Source organism: Aethalodelphis obliquidens, unplaced genomic scaffold (genome assembly GCF_003676395.1).
Source record: "Aethalodelphis obliquidens isolate GAN/ISIS:26980383/991018 unplaced genomic scaffold, ASM367639v1 scaffold11, whole genome shotgun sequence".
Classification (NCBI taxonomy): Eukaryota; Metazoa; Chordata; class Mammalia; order Artiodactyla; family Delphinidae; genus Aethalodelphis; species Aethalodelphis obliquidens.
Window position 1 is genome coordinate 35718562 of NW_020837955.1, and position 19745 is coordinate 35738306.

The window sequence follows — 19745 nt, forward strand, 5'->3', positions numbered from 1 at the left end:
AAGTTGAGTTCTGGCCAAGGACGGCACTTTTTAACCACCAACAGCCCCAGAAGGTTCTGAGAGCGTGGCTGAAGTTCAGAAGCCGGATTGTTTTTGTCTCCTTTTCCTGGGGTTGAGGCTGGCAAGCGAATATAATGAAGCCGTAAGAGTCACAGATTCACATTTGTTAAGAGGCCAAAAAAGCCCTTTCCCTCTTCAGATTCTGGGTGGCATGGAAATAAGTAAAATTATTTTGAAAGTTTGTTCAAGTTGTCTTTTTGAGATTTTGAAGCAAATTCTACATCATGAGGAAGGCAGCCTAAAAGATTTCAAGGTGCCCAGTATCCAGACCTTCTGACTATCTCCCCTCTCAATACCTCCCAGCCTTAGAACAGCTGCCCGTTTGCAGAGCTCCCTCTGATGCCATTCACGTGCTCCTCTGGGAGCGGATGGGGCCCAGAAAGGAACACGGACTCCCCTGGGGTCCCAGGGAGCAACGGAGCCAGGACTTGAACCAGCCTCTTCTGATTTTCCATTGGACCCACCTGTTGCAGGTACTGCTGGTCACGGACAACCCCTCTGACAAGACACCGTTTGTAGCAAAGAACAGACCCCCCCAGCTCTGCCTTCCTTCCGCACAATCGCACCACACAGCATGCGTCGGCACCTTCGAACACGGGAAACCATTTGGTAAGACACGAGTATTAAAAAAATAAGCTGCGTGACATTTATTTTGTCTTGTTAACATTAATATCTGTAGAAACATTTTTATTGTCAGTATAAAAATTAACAGGCTTTATTAAATACTTTCTCCAATTTCATAGCACGTTAAAAATCAGTGTCATCTCCATTCATGCTGCATGGCTACAGCAGAGTGAGTAGGTGTTTCGAAAGCAAAACACAGCACTTTCCTATAGAATGGACAGCGTGGCAGTATTCTGACGTTGGCATTACGTGGATTCTTTTGGCGAGGTCCTGCTAGGCGGAAGCAATTCCTTAAAAAGGTGGAAGGATCCCCCAAACTATCAGCAGAACAACTCGGTGTTTCCATTTTCTTCGATGGGACATGAAGATTCTAAAAGGCTTCTCTGTCGCCAATGAATCTGGAAGCCATTATGAAGATTCGCCGAAGAATACAGGCTAATCTGATCAACGTGCAACTCAGGGGCAGAAGGCCAGCTGCCGGAGAGCAGAACACTCTGCGAGCATCTCAACGAAGGGCCCTCCTTGAGGAATGGACTAAGGCATCTTTTTAAGAGAACGGTGGTACCATTTGTCTTGGCGAGCCCAGTTAAACGTTTATGGGCCCAAAGACAGAGCTGCACCAAAACAAAACGCCTTCTTATTCACGAGTTCTTTTTAACATGGGCATTTAGGTGGTTTAAGAACAATCATCTGACAGCAGAGTTGAAACACAAATAAATCAAAACTTCATTTTCCCCAAATCAGTCCTAGTTTGTGAATATTTCTTTTCAAAGGATCTGATAACTAGTTAAGTCCAAGCAAAAGGTTAGCTAGTCTGATGCGCTGCCGGCATAGAAATGTCACTTAAATTACCAAAAAAAGCCAAAAAAACTATAAACAATTGTTTTGTATATTACCAATTCATTAATAAATTAATGTTACACCATTTTCCCTGAAAGCAAAAGTACTTTTCCACCTCTGCTCGGTGAAAATTAAGAAATTCTGTGTAAGAACAGCATTTAGCAAATAGCTATTTAAAAAAAAAAGAGAGAGAGACCAATTCTCTAGGTGCATTGGGACATCCATTTAAAATCAATACAAAAAATAATTCCTTGTAAATATATAATATATATTTATACATAATTTGAATATATTTACATACACCCAGCACCTATATACTGCAATTGTGCTCTATAAGTATGTGCTGACATATATTTTCTCCATTTATTACAAAATTCACAAGAAATGCAGAATGCATGTTTGCCTTGAGTCTGGCTGGTCCACAGCCAGTACCCACAGTGGGTCATCAGAACGTTATGGCCCATGGCAGTCCACTGCCCCAGAAACATTCTTCTTCTCCTGGTGAAGATTACAAATTCTTTACACGTGTGCTGATTACTTTTCCAATTATTTACTCCTCTGATGCATATACACACACAAGCCAAGACAACACGCTCCCAGAGGCAGGGCCTCCCTGCTCAGTACAGCTAGGTTCCTGGTGCCGCCCTGTTTGCGGACGGGGGACAAGCCCATTCATGTTTTAACACTGCCGTTTCTATGTGGATACTGAGGAAGACAGGGTTCGTAAGGCATGGGGTCCGGAGAGAAAACAGAATCATCTCCCGAAGAGCAAGAACTCCTTGTGTCAGGGTAACTAGGTGAATACTGTTCAAGAGGCTGACTGAGGTCCAAGTATTCCTGAAAGAAGGGAAGAGAGACGTTTTATTTCATCTCGGGTCAGGATAACAAGGTGAATACGGTTCGAGAGGCTGACTGAGGTCCAAGTATTCCTGAAAGAAGCGAAGAGAAGACTTTTATTTCAAACGCAGGCTCTTGAGACGTTGATATGGGAGTTGGGACAACATGGGGGCACCCCCAGCAGGTTGAGACCTGCCCACCCCGGCTTCCACAAAGACCACCTTGAGACCCCAACTTTATCTCCTCTAGGCTGCCCTTCACTTTTCTTCTCAAGCCATCTCAAATGAACTATCGGCAAGTAGGGAATGTTAACACCCAGCTGAGCAGTCACCTCGACAGGCACAGACCCAAGGACCTGCTTGTTAGACGACACGGTTCAAATCCGCACCCAGCAAAATGGAAAAAACAGAAGATGTCGTGGATGCCCGGGACCCCTTTCCATAGCCGAGACCATGAATATTTATTTCACGAATTACATTTTACTATTGTAGTTTCCAGGATAATTTAAGGGGAATATGTCTTCATTCAGCAGGTAATTTCACAGATGCAATTCATTACTCTCAGAAGCTCTCTGAGTTGAAAATGTAAACAGGTTCAAAAAAGGCTTGGATATACTCGTGTTTGTTACACCCACAATGGACTGTTGGAGAACAGTTTAGGAAAATGCAGGTTGCGTTTTAACGTTTTGAAGGTTTGAAATTCAAAAAGGGCTCTTCTGCTCCCTGAAGTATCCATCGGTGTTGCTGTCAGAAAGCCCACCCGATGGCCCCCAGATAACATTGCTTCCGACTTAAGACAGGATGAGAGCTTACTGCCTGCTCTTGTGTGGCCCGTGAGCTAAGAACGGTTTTTTAACATTTTGAAATGGTTGGGAAAAAAATCAAAAGAAGAATAACATCTCATGGTATTAAAACTATGTAAAATAACAAAATTCACATTAAATTTAAATTTTAGGGTCCATCCAGTTTTATCTAAGCACAGACATATTCATTTACACATCGTCCGTGGCTGCTCTCCTGCTACAATGGCAGAGTTGAGTGGTTGCTACAGAAACCCATAAAGCTGAAAGTTGACTGTCTGGCCCTCGACAGCAAAGGTCTGCAAAGTATGAAAAGATTTCTAAACTGGGGAACTTCTGGGCATCACTGCCTCAACTGGGCTAGCATGTTGGGGTGCTTCTGCTCACACCCCCAAAAGCCAAGGAGAATACTATGACACATGGTTTTGCTGAAGGGGGGCAAAAAGTGCAGACCACAGCACAACCAGCCTCAGTGTTATCAGAAAAGAGCCCACAGAATGTTGGCGACTATACATTTTAAAAGACAAAAAAAAAAAAAAAAAACAACAAAACCCAAACCACCCCTGTAATTCATCACCAGGTTTGGCAAGAAAAAGAGTCCCCATCCAAGAATGGGGGATGTGTCAGTTCCAACAACATCAGGAGGAACTGCACAACTGGAAACAAACACGCCCACCACATCAAAAGAGAACTCTTTTGCTTACAATGATAAAAATGAAATTTTGTCCTAAATGGAACCAATTTTCTCCAGCATATGGTAATGATTTTCAGAAGGAAAGAAACTTCGATTTTTATATCCGTTAGACAATATGGCATTCTGCTTTTTAATTTTAGGATGCTAGATGTAAATTTCAGGGTGAAAATGGGCCCACTTTTAATGTAAATATATAAATAAACAGCATAGAGCACGGACACAGGATCATTAAAATGGAACTTTAGTGCTTTCCCAGTTTCTGACTGAAGCCATAAATGTTCAGATCTGATAGGGAAAAAAGAAAAAAAACTAGGGGTATCAGTGGATTCCAAGTCTAGGGTTAAAGGAACTTATACTAGAAACAACAATTTTGGCAGGAGAAGAAAGTTGGTGTTTTTTTTTTTTTCCCTTGAACTGTTCCTTTCAACTTCTGAAGGTCAGCTGTATTCGTTTAAATGCAATCTCTCCCTCTATCAGCTACAGTCAGACGCACAGATAATATTGCTGGCTTGAGGCTTCAAATCACAATATTTGATTATTTTTTTAAAAAATCAGTCTGAAACTATTAAGTGCATTATTTTAAAATAAAGGTATTCTTTTCCTTCTAAAATATTTAGGCAATTTTAACCTTTTTTTGCTGTTATTAAGACAATTGTAGGGTTTTTCTCCCCCCCCCCCCCACTGTTTGGAGGAACACTGTTCTACATCCTCATTAAATATCTCTAATTCATTCACTAATAAGTTCTCCCTATTGTGGGGTTTTTCTGGCCTTGATGGGTTTATCATCTTTCCTGCTCAGACCACTTTGTTCCCACAATCAGAGATGACTCTCTCCTTATGGTGAAGCAGCCACTGACATGGCCGAGTTTGGACAATGAGTGAGAAAAAAGGGTTTCTTTTGTTGGTATAGATTATAAATATTTTCTAGAAAACAAATATTTTAACAAAAGGTATGAATTTTCACTTAAAGATCCTGTAAGTCACTCATTAAAGGAAACTCTGTGTACATTTACGCTGTGACCAGGCAGGGTCACATCATTATATAGAAGCTGGAATGTGTCATGTAGAAGCTGGAATGGCACAACTTCAATGCATCCCATCAAGCTCATCAGTAACGGACCATCAGCAGCCCTCACCCTAATGACCAGCAGCCCTCACCCTAATGACCAGGGCAAGGAATGCAACCAGCACAGAAACCCCAGCTCCTTCCCACGCAAACCCAAACACTGCAGTCGGACATTTCTTTCCTCTCCCCATCCCCCTACATATACGCACCCTGGACCCACCATCCACATGCCACAGTGAGGGACAGCCTCAGGTGGGGTCCTCTGCCTCTGGTTTTGTGAGACAGAACTCTCAAGATGTAGTTCTGAGAAAAGTCAGGATTTGGGAGGAACACTTAGGTTCACTCTGTCTGACCCCTGTGGAACAAGGATAAACTATACCCCAGAGTCCAACAGGGGAGGCTACATTTCAACAACCGTGCTGGTCTCAAGCAAGGACCCTGGGCTTCTGGAAGGAGGTTCTTACCTCGTTGGTGGTGAGTGTGAGAATTCGATCCAAGTCTTCTACCAACTGCTTGAAGGTGGGTCTCTGTGAGGGCACCGCATGCCAACAGTCTCGCATCATCATATACCTGGAAGAGATGGGTTTCCTCGGTGAATTAAATCCCTAAGTACTAGGGGGCATGGCTATAAGCCAGTCTTAATAGTCAATATGGAGAGATGTCCTCAATTACGAAAATGTATCAGAACTTCCCTAGCAGCTAAATTAGGGGGTGGGATCCACTTTGCCAAAAGAGGCACTGCTTGATTCCTCTGAAAGGCACTTGGATTTACAAAAACATCACGTTAACCAAAACGTTTTAGGAAGGTATATATGCCATTAAAAGAGACACTTCCATGAGTTTTCATGGCTGACTTCTGGTATCCCTGTGGCAGTGACTTATAATAGGGTACCACATTTCCACGGCACTTTTGCACACTGTGGGAAGAGCCCTAGAGGAGCAGGCGGGAATCCGGTCTTCCCTCCCCACACGCCCCTGCCTGGACCAAAGCTGCTCTACTGTTATCTGCCTGACACTCTGAACAAAGGTTCCTCAGTTTTAAAAAACTGAAGTTTGAAAACTACAACTTTAAGGCAAGGTGCTTATGAATTAATCTGCTGTCACTGGGCTGTACCTTCACTTCCTGATTAACTCTTGGATAGGCCTAGGTTCCCAGGCCTTATCTTGAGGATGGGTTCTGACAGACCCTCTAAGGCAGCGAAAGCACCAGGAATGACAAGGAACACAATAAAACGCAAGAGGGAGGGGATATGGGGATATATGTTTATGTATAGCTGATTCACTCTGTTATAAAGCAGAAACTAACACACCATTGTAAAGCAATTATACTCCAATAAAGATGTTAAAATAAATAAATAAATAAATAAATGCCTTTATATAACATTCTATAAAATGTGGCCATTCATCAGATGTCCACTGTACACCGAAAAGCACTCATGGAATGACTGATATAAAATCCCGTGAAACGATACCCGAGAGACCGCGGTCTCTGGGACAATCCCTCTTCTTAGTCAATTCTGAGGGTTGGAAGGAGAGACTCCTTTATAAAGCACTGACGTTACTGTGCAAGACCCATGTCACCAACACAATGTAATTCCACTTAAAGTGTGGGGTAGGTTTTGCTAGAAACCAGCTCATGGTTTTAGAGTCAGATCGGGTACTCTAAGGATGGCACCTGGACAAGTTTTTAATTCTCTGCACTAAAATATGGGTAAAATAGAGGTAACCAGATGCTAGTTCATTCGCCCTGAGGAATGTGGTTGAGGTCCATCTATAATAGCAATTTTCAACGGTCACAAAGAGGCTGCAGAAGCACCCATGCTCCACTACTCGCCGTGCAGGGGCCAGGCACAGCCCATGAGGAAAGGGGGCAGCCCCAGGGCTTTTGAGCTTGTGTATGTGGGAAGCCTGATGTACCTTCCTGTCACTTTGACAACAGCAAGGCACAGTACAGTGGCCCAGGAAGATCACCGGGCTCGCTGTGTGAAGTCAGGAGCCCTCGGCCGGGCAGCCCGACACCCTCTGTGGTTTAAAGCTCGTTCCATACACCTCAGAAGGATGCTCTTTCTTTTGGACAGTCAGGGCTGGCCATGGAGCTTTCTATCTCAGTTCCAGGATTGGGCCCAGAAAGTTTCAGCAATTCTTCTTCTTAGGACATGTTTAAAAAACCAGGGGCCTTAGAAAACCAAAGTATCCAGGAGAAGCATCACTGGCGGGCAGGGGCTCCTGGGGCAGCGGGAGAGACGACGGCCCTTACAGTTCATTGGTGCAGTTTGCCGGCTTATCCATCCTGTGCCCTTCCTTAAGCAGCTTAAAAAGTTCCTCCACGGGAATCCCTGGGTAGGGCGAGCCCCCTAAAGTGAAGATCTCCCACATTAACACCCCGAAGGACCAGCTGCAAAGAAGGGAGAAAGCAGCATTAGTAATCTGTCTGAATCACAGAAACCTAATCACGCCCAGTTAAGAAAATAAACGCCCACTTACTTCTTACATTCAAAGACAACTGACCGGGGCCCTCCTACAGTTCATCCAACTTGCCCCTTCCTGCCCCCAAAGAGCATCCCCGGACGACAAGGAGAGGCTATTCTGATGGAATTTTCCATCAACAGACAAGTGATACGTAAACCACCGCTCTTTTGGGGGGCAGAGGGGAGGGTGGAGATTGGGGGTTTTTTTCCTCCTTCCATCATTCTCAAATAAAACTCTCTGTCTTAAGGCAAGTGTTATAAACATGAACTTCGAAACTGCAAAGCCCTTTATGCTCCTGTCCAGCTCTGCCGCCGGCCTATGTGCCTGACCCCAGGGCTGTGACCTACAGTATGAGCAGCTGACAGAATAAGGCCAGCATGCTAATTCTGAGAGGTAACAGCTGCCCAAGGTGGCCAGTGGACCATCTGAGGGCACAGAAGTTTTCCGACTTACTAAGGTCATGAAGGGAGTTAGCGCCGGGCTGGGATTAGGATGGAGGAGCCCTGTGCCCCAGACAAACTTCATACGAAAGAAAGCGAAAACATCTCATGGGGCACAATTTACACCTGACCGTGCAGAGACACACAGTTGGATTCGGAGCCTTGTTCAAGAGACTCACAGTTCCTGAGCTGATCAGGCTGAGAATCCTGCATCTATCTATGTCACTGGAAATACACCCTCACTGATTCTGTTGAGTTTCAGAAATGAAACCGCCTTTGGTTTTGTGCAGAGCGAGAAGAGCAGCACAATCCAGGCAGTGTGCTCACTGCAGAACCGGGAATCGTAACACTTTCCTTCTAGGACTGCTGAAGAGGACCAGTGGCTATAGCATGGGATCCATGCCTGCCCCAGAAATCTTCCCACCCACACAAACAAGAATAGCTCAACTGATTTTTTAATTCATAGGAACTTGCAAAAAATAGAACAGAGAGAGATCCTCTGTACCTTTCACCCAGTTTCTCACAATGGTAACATCTTTCGACCACATTTCCAAAGCTGGAATTCGAAAATACCAGTTGGAGCCTGGCCCTAATAATAGTTTTAAGTGTATCACAATAGAAATACTGTATAGTTTGCACTCTATTTCTGTAACATTATCAAGGATGCTACGACAAGAACAGAATTTTTTCAAAGGATAAACAGGGAGCGGGCCCTGTCGAGATCATCCTAGTGGACCGTGTCCCAACCAGCTTTCCCCTATGAGGACAAACCTAGGACGGGGAAAACATGACAAACTACTCTCAAGTAGGAAACGTTTAAGGGCGCGAAGGACATGCCAACAGCTTGGCAAATTAGATAGCAGCTTTGTACTTGCACATCCGTGAATTAGTTCAAGGGGGAGAACTTCCGCTCTGGCAGGAGCAGGTTAGCGGTTCCACCTCCTGTGCGCTTTGAAGCCGGGCAGATTAGTAACAGAGCATTGGTTACCAGCCTACCATAAAATCCATCCTTTCTAAGGCCAGCTCCTGCACCTTCTCTGCATGTGTGAAATGCAGCAGGGACCAAAGAATGAAGGAAGGCAAAGAATGTACGAGATTTTTACAGCTCAGCCCGAGGGAAAAGGCAGAGACAAGGGAATTACTTACACATCACTCTGATGGGTGTACACTCTATCGAAAAGGGCTTCGGGAGCCATCCACTTGACTGGAAGTCGGCCCTGCAAGTGTAGAAGAAATATAAAAACCAATATATTAAAACCGATTCATTTTAGCAGGTTCAACCGGGCTGTGCCCTGTTTATCTTAAGAGCTGACACTCTAATGGTTTTTGCTGGACAGTCATTAGCGCAGAAATAAGCTCCAACTGGGACTACACAGAGCGTGAGAGATGCACAGATTTGGACACGTGAATAAAATGTCGTGTCCTTGGGTTCTCATCATCATCTATCTCCCTAGCAGGCCCTGACCAACTCCTAGGTGAAAATTAACCCAGAAACTCCCAGGCTCTAACCTTTGCTAGGAAAGGTCTTGACAAGGAGCCTTACGAAGGTTCTTGCTGCTGACTACTCCGTATATAAGACTGGTTCACATTTACCAAGAGTATCTTAACTGTAGTCTAAACTTGCTTACTGAGAAGTTCATAAAGAGTAAGGCAGAAGAACAGGAGTAAAAAGGCATTGGTCCTTCTAGCTCTGAGCAACATCTCTCACCTGGAACATCCCGTGCCACCTCTCCACCCCTTCCCACTTCATCACTGCCACAACTTACGTTTGTGGTCTTTTTGTAGTAGTCTATATTGTTGATATCTCTGGCCAGTCCGAAGTCAGCTATTTTCATCACATTGTTTTCTGTTACCAAAACATTTCTGGCAGCTAAATCTCGATGAATGCACTGAAATCGACAAAGAACGCATTTCAAAATGCTACAAGAATAAAAAGGTAACATACGCGCTTCTTATAATGCAGAGAGAAAATGCATCTTACATCAAAAATTGGTATTTCTTTTCTAATTAAAATAAAAGAACAAGGCCCCAACTATTTCAAAGAGCAAAGGTAGATAAGGAAACACATGCCCTTTTATCTGCAGCTGACTGGTATCCTTCGTATTATGAACAGCTAAATGACCTCTTTTTTTTTTTTTTTCTTTTTTTTTGCGGTACGTGGGCCTGTCACTGCTGTGGCCTCTCCCGTTGCGGAGCACAGGCTCCGGACGCGCAGGCTCAGCGGCCATGGCTCACGGGCCCAGCCGCTCCGCGGCATGTGGGATCTTCCCGGACCGGGGCACGAACCCGCGCCCCCTGCATTGGCAGGCGGACTCTCAACCACTGCGCCACCAGGGAAGCCCTAAATGACCTCTTTTAACGCCACAATTATTCCCCCTCTGCAGTTCTGGACACTTCTGCTTTCTTGCTCATTTTTGAAATTGTCCCCCCGCTGAGTTCTAAACCCATCCCTTCTCTTAGCTCACTCCTTCTCTCTCCCCGATCCCTCAGATTCCTTGGCTTTGGCTTCTCTCTCCCTCAAAATAGAGGACCTGTCCCATTACTTTTGTATATTTCCACATATCCACATGGCTTCCATTCTTAGATACATACAGAAGATCTGCAAATCCCTATCTCTAACCTGACCTCTCTCCTGGGATCCAGATTCTCATTTTCAATAGGACATTTCCACATTGACATCCCTTTGGCACCTTTAAATTCAAGGTCTCTACTCTATTCTCATTTTCTTGGTCTTTTTCGTATACACCTGAGATATATACAGCAGAATTCTTTACACACTCCTCCCAAGTTCTTTTGATTTCAACCCCCAAATGCCTCTCCAATTTGTCCACCCGGCTCCGTTCCCACTGCTAAGCCCTTAGTTCAGGGTCTCATCACCCTTCCAACAGGTCTCCGTGTTCAAACTCAGCACTATTGCATCTTCTCTGCTTCCCTCAAATTATGTTTCTCAAGGAGCTGATCACATCTGTTCCAGGCTTATATGAAGGCCAATGCCTGTCTATTCATATTCTCTGTCCAGTTCTCACCCAACACCTGGTCCCCACACGGGGCCCAACCTGTGTCTGCCACAAACACGGGGGCCAGATGCTGAGACGCTCGCTACAGGGCAGCTGATTTATGGTTCCGATACTAACTCTTTGGTCTCAGAAAGCTCTAGTCATTATAACTTCTATGTTCCCTTTCTACAAATGATACGTTTTTGTAAGCTGTTAAAAGTGTTTTAGCTGCACTTTAATACACCAAGATTTTACCAGGATACATGGTAATTAGGGTCCCAAATCATCACCTCCTAGTTTTGGAAATGGTAAGGTATAAAGAAGTGAACAAACATCCCTAACAAACATTTTTACACAGGTTCTAGGCAAAGGCTAACTATTATATGAAGGAGAGAGTCTTACCAACCGATCTGACACGGGTGAAATGGGGCTGATTTGACATTGATACTCCGCAACATGGCCCATTGAAAAAGGAGCAGACCAAACTCTCTCTGAAGAATAAATGCGGGATCATTTTTTTCTGCCCACCCTCCAACTATTCCTTGTTTTTAATCTGCTTCTGTGGCCCCCTGGATGGGCCAAGATCATTGAAGGGACGGCAGGAGAGCCCCACAGGCATGCCTGTGCCCGGCCAGAATGGAAGCAGGAAATGTGAGAGCTCCCAGAAGCTGCCCAGGGATCCAGCTGGGGCGGGAGCTGTGTTCCTGGTTTTGGAGGCCTCTTCAAATTGAACTTCCAAGCCCTGGGCCAAACTCTCCCAGTGGTGTGCTCCCTGCCGACACAACTCTGTGAGTCTGGCAAGCTGTGTGGTCAGAAGAATCTGACTCCCTGTGCGTGGGGCTCTGACCACACATAAGGGCTCAACTCAAGAGTCACTACGACGGCGACCCCCATTTTCTCCATGAGAGCCAGAACTCAGCACCAAACTTCCCGCATCCCAGGGTGCTAGGAAACACCAAAGCCCACCCTCTGGGCTGAACAAGAAGAGACTTGGAACCAATACCAAGAAAAAGAAAATAATCAAAGTCAAGCCAAATTCCCATCATCTGCAGAAATCTGAGTTATTCTCCAGTGCAAAGAGCTGACCATTTTACATAACTAGGGCTCTCGGACTGTTTGGTGTTCCATTTCTTCAATAAACAAAGGTCAACGGGTCGCTAAGGGAGGGAAAACTAACACCTCTATGACCCTGACAGTGTGCTGGGTGCCTCTGCACAGCTGATCACATTAAATTCCCATAGCAACCTATGAGATGGGTATTATTATAGCCATTTTACAGATGGGGAAGTTAGAGCTTCCTAAAAAAAGAAAAGCCAAACAAACAAAAACAAAAACAGCTGCTCAAGTTTAACACCTGGGAGGTTTAACTGGCCTTAGGATTTTGTAAAAAAGAAAAATTAGTGTACTTTGCACTGAAAATAGAAAGGCTTCCATAACTGGTAGAAGGCTCAAATCCCACATCACCTAATTGTATTACTGTACACATCATGGAGTTTCTTAACTTGTCGGCCCCCAGCGTCCCCAGGTCGAGGGCAGGACTGCAGGTTCATCTCTACATTCCCAGCACAGAACCTGACCCAGTAAACGTCCATTGAGCTGAATTCCTAATTACACTCCATCAGCAATGAACCAGATGTCTCACCCAACAGTTCCTCAGGCGGGTCTCTAACAAACTTATCGCCATCCACTGGGAGGGAATGGGTGTGACGGGGCTGACCTGTCCCCTGCTTCTTCATTTTCCACTGTCAGGAATAAGCCCTCCATTTTTGGAAGCATGTTCCACTCAGGGGACCGTTCTTAAGATCTTGGTCTAGAACCTGCTTCAAACCTGTTCTAGGTCCTTAATTGCCCGTTGCCTTCAGCAAAGAGCTTTGGAAACACAACTACAAAGCCTTAGGAAACAGGACTCTGTCCCCTCTACCCCACCCTGGGTTAGCAAACAAAGCCCCAACACAGGGCATCTCAATGGTCCTCTTCTCGGTCCAGGGAGGCAGGGAATACCTGAGAGCAGGACAGGTGGGTAGAGAACAAAAAGGCCAGGTCTGGGACCAGCCACTTTACTCTCCAGGCTGACGAGTCCCCAACTCAGAAATTAGGACAGTGACTCCCTCATACCTGGGCTCAAAGCTTTCCTGGCACTTCCAAACACTCCCCTGCATCCTTATCCATAAGATGGGGATTTAAACACACCTGTTTCTGTGTTGTTCTGGGGTTATGGACGATACTGTATGTAAAATGCTTGCTCCATGCCTGGCAGACATTAAGCTCTCACAAAGTGGTAGTGATTAGTAATAATGATTATTATTATTACAATACTATTAATAAGGGCATTTTCAGTTTGTCATTCTAAAATGTATCCTTTTCCCCATTTTGCCAAGTTCACCTGATTCTTGGTTCTCTCTCCACCACACCAAGCAGCTTCAAGGCAGGAAGGATCTCGTCCTCGGCGGTGTGGGGGGGACCCACCACTGCTCCACAAGCCAGACTCCACCAGCTCCTTTCTCCTATTCCACCTTCCTGAGACTCCTCCCGGGGCCTCTGTGAACCACATTCTGGGTTCCCTCCTCCCTCTCTGACCCTCTCTGACCATGTCTCCTCCGTCTTTTCCTGTGCTTTCAGCCCATCTCTAGATTTGAGAGTTTTCTCAGGGTTTGACTCCAGGCTTCTGTTCCCCCTCTTCTCTGTCTCTCCCCAACCTCCCCACCCAAGGAGAACCCATCCATTCCCATGGCTTGAAACTACCCTTCCTTCACTGGCTCCGGCGTCTAGCCCAGCCTTCAGAGCTGAGCCTCAGCCCGCAGCTTCCCGGTCGACACCTGCCCTCGAGTGACCCTCAGACATGTTCAAAATGTACCTTGGATTTCCCGCCAGAACCTATTCCTGCCACCGCCCCATGCCCCCATCTTCCTCATCCCGATGAAGCTGCACCACCATCCAGTTTCCCAAGCTAGAAACCCAGGAGTCAGCCTTGATCCCTCCTCTTCTCCCTCCTATAGCTACTCAATCCCTTAGCTGTCCTGATAACAAAATATATCCCAAAGCAACCTACCTCCCTTGTGTCTATCGGGGCCAATAAACCTCAGCCCAAACCATGGTCCCAGGAGCCAGCTTTACAGCTCAAACCTGATCAAAATCACTCCCCCTCGGTGGCTTCCCCAGAGCCCAGAGCACAGGGCAGAGTCAGATGCCCTAGAGGCTCCACACAGCCCGTCCCTCTGCGGGAGGGCTTGCCCTTCACCTCCCCTGCAACCTCCCAAGTCCCCCCTGCTCCTGACCTCACACCGTCGGTTTCCTCCACAGCACGGTTCTCAGCCTTTCACACACTTATTTTATGCCCACATTTATTGTTGATTTCACCTGCTGCCCCCCATAGTTCCTGCTCCAAGAGGCCAAGGACTGTGTCCATCCTGGTCACCTGACCCAGGATACCAGGCACCCGAATCAGGAACGCTCAGGAATATTCGTTGAAGGATTAATAAAATGACCAGGCCAGTCTCCCACCACTTTGGATTAGTAGCAGTGCCCTGCTGAGTCCAAAAAATCCTTCCTCCCTCTCCCACACCAGGAGGACAGAGGGCGACCAGGAACAGAGGCTCAGGACAGGCATCCTGCGGACAGGCTGCCTCCGCAGGGTTTTATTTAGCAATAGTTCCAAGCTACAGAAAAGGCGAAAGAGAACAGCTATCCGGGTTTGCCAGATTCACTTGTTACGCCTCCTTGCTCCCTCTTTCTCTCTATACCCAGTCTCCCTGTACACACACGCACACGCACACACACACACACACACACACACACACGTTTTATGGCTGAACCACTTAAAAGTGAGCTGCAGCCCTCATTAGCACATACCTCCCACCTTACACAAGACCTCTATCACCACCCCCAAATTTAACATTGAAACAGTCACATTATCTACTATCCTATCAATTTCACATTTCAATTGTTCATAAATGTCCTTTATAAAAGCGGCAGCCCCACCTCCCATCCAGAACACGATCCCTTCCGGGATCACACACGTACATTCAGTTGTCACGTCTCTTAAGCCTCCTTTAATCTGGAACCATCGCCCCAGCATTTTTTGTCTTTTGGGACACTGACATTTTGAAGCAATGTCTCGTCAAATGTCCCACATTCTAGATCTGATTGTTTTTTCCTGCCAAAGACTCGTCAGCTGGCAAAGTCCGCTGTGCACACGCACGTGTACACAGTCGCACAACCCTATTTCGGTTTCCTAAAATCTATACTTTGGGACATCTTACAGGAAGAAAAAAGCTCTGAAAAATCTTCAACTCTGGACTCTCTTGAAAATAAAAAAACAAAAAACAGAACATGTGGTGGCTCTGGCCGTGTTCCCACATGGCTACAGACAGCAGGGGCTGAGGTGCAGCCACCGGTCCCCAAATCCCTACTCGGTGTGATGTGACAGGGGCTGCCTCACTCACTCATGTGACTGGCATGGCCAGGACCCAGCCCAGGCCACAAGGGGACAGACGGTCCACGCCCACCAGAGGCTCTTACTTCTTTGGGGACCAGAGGAATCCCTAATGCTGCATTAAGCTTCAGCGCGGTTAGGAGCTGACCCACCTCTGCCCCAGAAGGTAGGTCTGTACTTCCCCCCAGGCGTGGGCCAGGGAAGGGTGTCTTGGGCCGTCCAAAATACCCCAGGGGATATCTGGGCACCTGTCTAACTGCTTTCACAATAACTCAGATGTTTCAAGTCCACTGCGTGTGGCATGATCGGAATACAGGCGATTCACCTCAGGGGACCTGGCCAGCTTCTAACCGCAGAGGGTCACCCCGCCAACGAGACAAAATAAATCCAGCGGATACCCAGCACTCAATGTTACCGAAATATCCCTTCATTTGATCTTTGTTCTTAGACTATTTAACGTCATTTCAAACTCAAAACCATGAAGACAACACCCGAAGTCCACGTCCAAAGACTCAATAACCACGAAACAAATAAAGCCAAAAATTCCTCAGAATTAAAGGCAGCGCCCCCCCAACCCAACTGCCGTCCACCCGGAGAGCCGACTCCCCGGCAGACCACAGCCAGCCGTGCCTGCGAAAAGAGACTTCCCTTCTGCTCATCTCTGTGGTGTCACTGCTGGTTTACGAGGCTTTGGCTTTTAAAGAGTTCATTAAACCCCAATGTGGATAACGCAAGACATGGTCTCCAGGTCGTACAAGACAGGCGAGGGCTTGATTCAGCAAATGAGCACGTCCCAGTGGTCTGTTTTCTTCAAAGACATTTTTCACTGGAATCCACCCAACCAAGGAGAATGGGAAGGACTCACTTTTTGGGAAGCCAAGTACTCCATGCCCCGGGCCAGCTGGTAGGTGCATGACACCAAGTCCTTGAAGGTCATCTGCTCCTCGGGAACGCGGGTGATGTCATAGGAGTACTCCATCCCGGGCGGCCTCCGGGCTCGGAGGTATTCCCGGAGGTTGCCCTTTGAGGCGTATTCAACTATGACATAGAGCGGCCCTGTGGACGAGAACACAAGTTGGAGAGGCAGGGGAGCCCGGATCTGCCCTGGGGCAGCTCAGCAAAGGAGTTTTACTTATTACAACCCAGTGTTTTATCATTTTTTAAAAAAAATTTAAACATACAGAAAGCACACACAGAACACCTGCATTCTAATCTCCCCCAATGACAACCGACCCCTGGTTGAGATAGACTCAACAGTCTTTGAGAAATAAAACAGTGACACTACAGTGAGTGCCCTTTCCCTGTTTCGCCCAGCCTCTCACCTGCACCCTCCTGGAAAGCAACAGCTACCATAAATTGGGTCCTTGTAGTGCATTTTAACTATTTTACAGATACCTATGTATCAATAAACAATGTATTATTTTTAATCACATGAATGAGTAATAAAGACATAGCTTTGCACCATTTTTCCCCCCACATATTACCTTTCTGGAAGCCAGTCAGGCTGATAAAAATAGACCTAGATCATTCCTTTTAACAGTTACATAGATTCTATCATATAAATACACCACATTTATTTCTCCATCCCCCTATGGGTTGTTTCCGGGTTTGGGCCATTGCAAACAGTGTGCAGTGAGCACTGCTATGCACGTCTCTGTATATATGCAATAATTTCCCCATGGTATAGACGAGCCTGTTTTTGAGTGTAAATGTTACCGGCACACAACGTGGCCCATTCACTTCTGTATTGTCTGTGGCAGCTTTCTCACTGCGGCAGCAGAGGTGGGTAGTTGTCACAAATTCGAAAATATTTACCATCACCCTTTACAGAAAAAGTCTCCCGACTCCTGGTATAGACCTCAAAGGGAAATTGCTGAGGCAAAGACAGGCATTTTCAAGTTTATTAATGATCATCAAACTGATTCGCAAAGTGCCACAGATCATCCACGAGAGAAGTCAGGGGTCTCGCTCCCCTGAGGAAGATAATGTGCCCCTTCCTATCTGTCTCCCCTCTTTCAGGCCACTCGTGGGAGCTCAGCCACCTGGTACCCATAACAAGACATGGGTTCCTCAATCCCCACTTTAAGGGAAGAACTTGTCAACCAAAATGCAGGATCTTATTTGGAGAAATCTCTCTTAGCACTTACAAAACGAAAACATAAGGAGGCTGCCTTTTCCAAAAACCGTCCAGGTTATACCCTAAAAACAGGAGGACGCTTTAGGCCTTCCCATCCAGAGTCGCCCAATGCCCACCTTCCCGCCCCCAGAACCCAGGCACAGTCATAACGTCGTCTTTGTGTTCGTGGCCAGGAACACTTCCTGACGGGTTTTGTTTTTTTGGGTTTTTTTGGCCACACCACATAGCTTGTGGGATTTTACTAATTTTTTTACTTATTTACTTTCATTTATTTATTTTTGGCTGTGTTGTGTCTTCGTTGCTGTGCGCGGGCTTTATCTAGTTGTGGTGAGCAGGGGCTGCTCTTCATTGCGGTGTGTGGGCTTCTCCTCACGGTAGCTTCTGTTGTTGCGGAGCACAGGCTCTAGGCGCGTGGACTTCAGTAGTTGTGGCACGTGGGCTCAGTAGTTGTGGCTCATGGGCTCTAGAGCGCAGGCTCAGTAGTTGTGGCACACAGGCTTAGTTGCTCTGCGCGGCATGTGGGATCTTCCCGGACCAGGGCTGGTGGATTCTTGGCAGGTGGATTCTTAACCACTGTGCCAGCAGGGAAGTCCCAGCTTGTGGGATCTTAGTTCCCTGACCAGGGATTGAACCCAGGCCCTAGGCAGTGAGAGTTCAGCGTCTTAACCACTGGACCACCAGGGAATTCCCCCTGAGGGGGTTTTTAAGGAAAACTTTAAACATGCACTTGAGAGGCCCTAGGAGCAGGATCTAAGAGTCCATCCATTTTTAAAACGACGCTGACATTGAACCCTGGGTTATGTGGATAAAAGCTCTTTCTCCTCCTACTCACCATCCTGAGTACAGGCTCCGAGGAGATTTATGATATTTTTGTGTTTCCCAATCATCTTCATCATCTCCATCTCTGACACCAGATCAGAAAGGTCCTTCTCTGTGGCATCATCTAGGAACATTAGGTAAATTACAGATCAGTTTCCTCTAACCCGTCGCTTGCTACCGTTAGCTGATGAAAATTTGGTTGAAGCAGCATGAAAGTCAATTTTAGAACCAGAAAAACTTTCCAAATCATCTTACTGGTGAAGCGGGAAGGGCCCAGCACTGCCCTGCTCCGTGTCGAATAGCTAATTTGGGGTCAATAGGGTCAAAAGTCAGAACAAATATATAGGCCTTAGATGCCAAGGCCAAATCTTTTCCAGCAAACCTCACAAACGAGGGGGCATTTTTCTCTACCGTGAAATAATTCCATCCTCTGGCAGACCTGAGAAGGTACCTGAGAAAATCATATCAAAATTCATGGGGCCTGAAAGCAACTGTGAGGACTTCCGGGAAGGAAGAGGGAGAGGAGTTTGGGAGCATTTCACATCACTTCAGACTTTCTCTGCACCACGTGCTGCTAAGCTGAGCCCTCGCAGCCCACAGAGCATTCACAGCTGGATTCAGAGGACACCCTGTACTGAGGACAAAAGTGCGTGTGTGCACGCGCATCTTGAGGGGGCAAAGGTCCATGCCTTCTACGGGCTTCCAAAGGGGCTGGGATTCCCCTCCTAAAAAATTAAGGTTTTAAAAACCTCTGCTCCATAATTTCAGCAAGAATGGCTTAGGTTCTGCATACACAGGCTCACAGTTAGCTTCCAAAAAGTGGCAAGATTCTTCTCCAGGTATCCCCCTTTGAGCTAATTCAATATGGGGAAATCTGGGCTTACTATAAAAAATGAGGTAAGGGCATGGATAGAAGCCATGCTGCATAAAGCTTTTTAGCTTCACAAAAGGAAGAGCAACACAATTGCCTGGAGTGTAAAGTCCACGCAGACTCATGTGGAGGACTGAGCGCCTGCCCCTTGGATGAAGAGGCTCCACTGCGGTGACACTGTGGGGTCTCCTCTAAGCTCTGAGCCACCCACTGGCTGTAAACATGGCCACGTCATAAGGGCTCTGTGGCTAAGGTCCTTCTCCATCCTAAGGGAAGGCCAGCCTTGAAATAACCGGAGAAAGAAAACTCCCAGACCTCCTCCCCCTGAGCTCCGTAAACCGAATCAGAAGCTCTGTCCACAGAGACCGGGAGCCTGGGCCTTCCATATACTCGGCCCTGGTACACGGCCAGGGGCTGTCGGGGCGGCCGGTGGGAGCCCACAGCTCTCTGCACCTGCCACTCGGCAAGGCAAAGGCACAGGAGGCAGGCCCAGGCCATGCAGGATGCAGGCAGAGGGCTGGCTGCCTCTGTTGGTGGAGCTGAGACATGCAGGGTGGGAGAACATAGTCCTCCCAGGCATCGCACCCCGAAGTGGGGAGCAGCTCAAAACACCCTAGTATGCCTTGGGAGCCATTCAGATCCATAGCTAAAAAACAAACAG

General features: G+C 46.7%; 1 protein-coding gene across 10 annotated transcripts in view; it reads right to left on the reverse strand.

Annotated features, from left to right (window-relative positions):
- Positions 1-681: 681 nt before the first annotated feature.
- Positions 682-19745, reverse strand: part of FGFR2 (fibroblast growth factor receptor 2) — a 103722-nt gene continuing 84658 nt past the window's right edge. For 4 of the 10 annotated variants that reach the window (XM_027112800.1, XM_027112799.1, XM_027112795.1 and 1 more), the window contains 7 exons: positions 18227-18337; positions 16123-16313; positions 9596-9718; positions 8976-9046; positions 7178-7315; positions 5385-5490; positions 2197-2361 (listed from right to left, as the gene is read on the reverse strand). In XM_027112800.1, the coding sequence (XP_026968601.1) occupies positions 2197-2361; positions 5385-5490; positions 7178-7315; positions 8976-9046; positions 9596-9718; positions 16123-16313; positions 18227-18337 (905 nt within the window). Of the gene's footprint in view, positions 2454-5384; positions 5491-7177; positions 7316-8975; positions 9047-9595; positions 9719-16122; positions 16314-18226; positions 18338-19745 lie in introns of all 10 variants that reach the window. The other 6 variants (XM_027112802.1, XM_027112801.1, XM_027112792.1 and 3 more) reach the window with 4 other exon arrangements.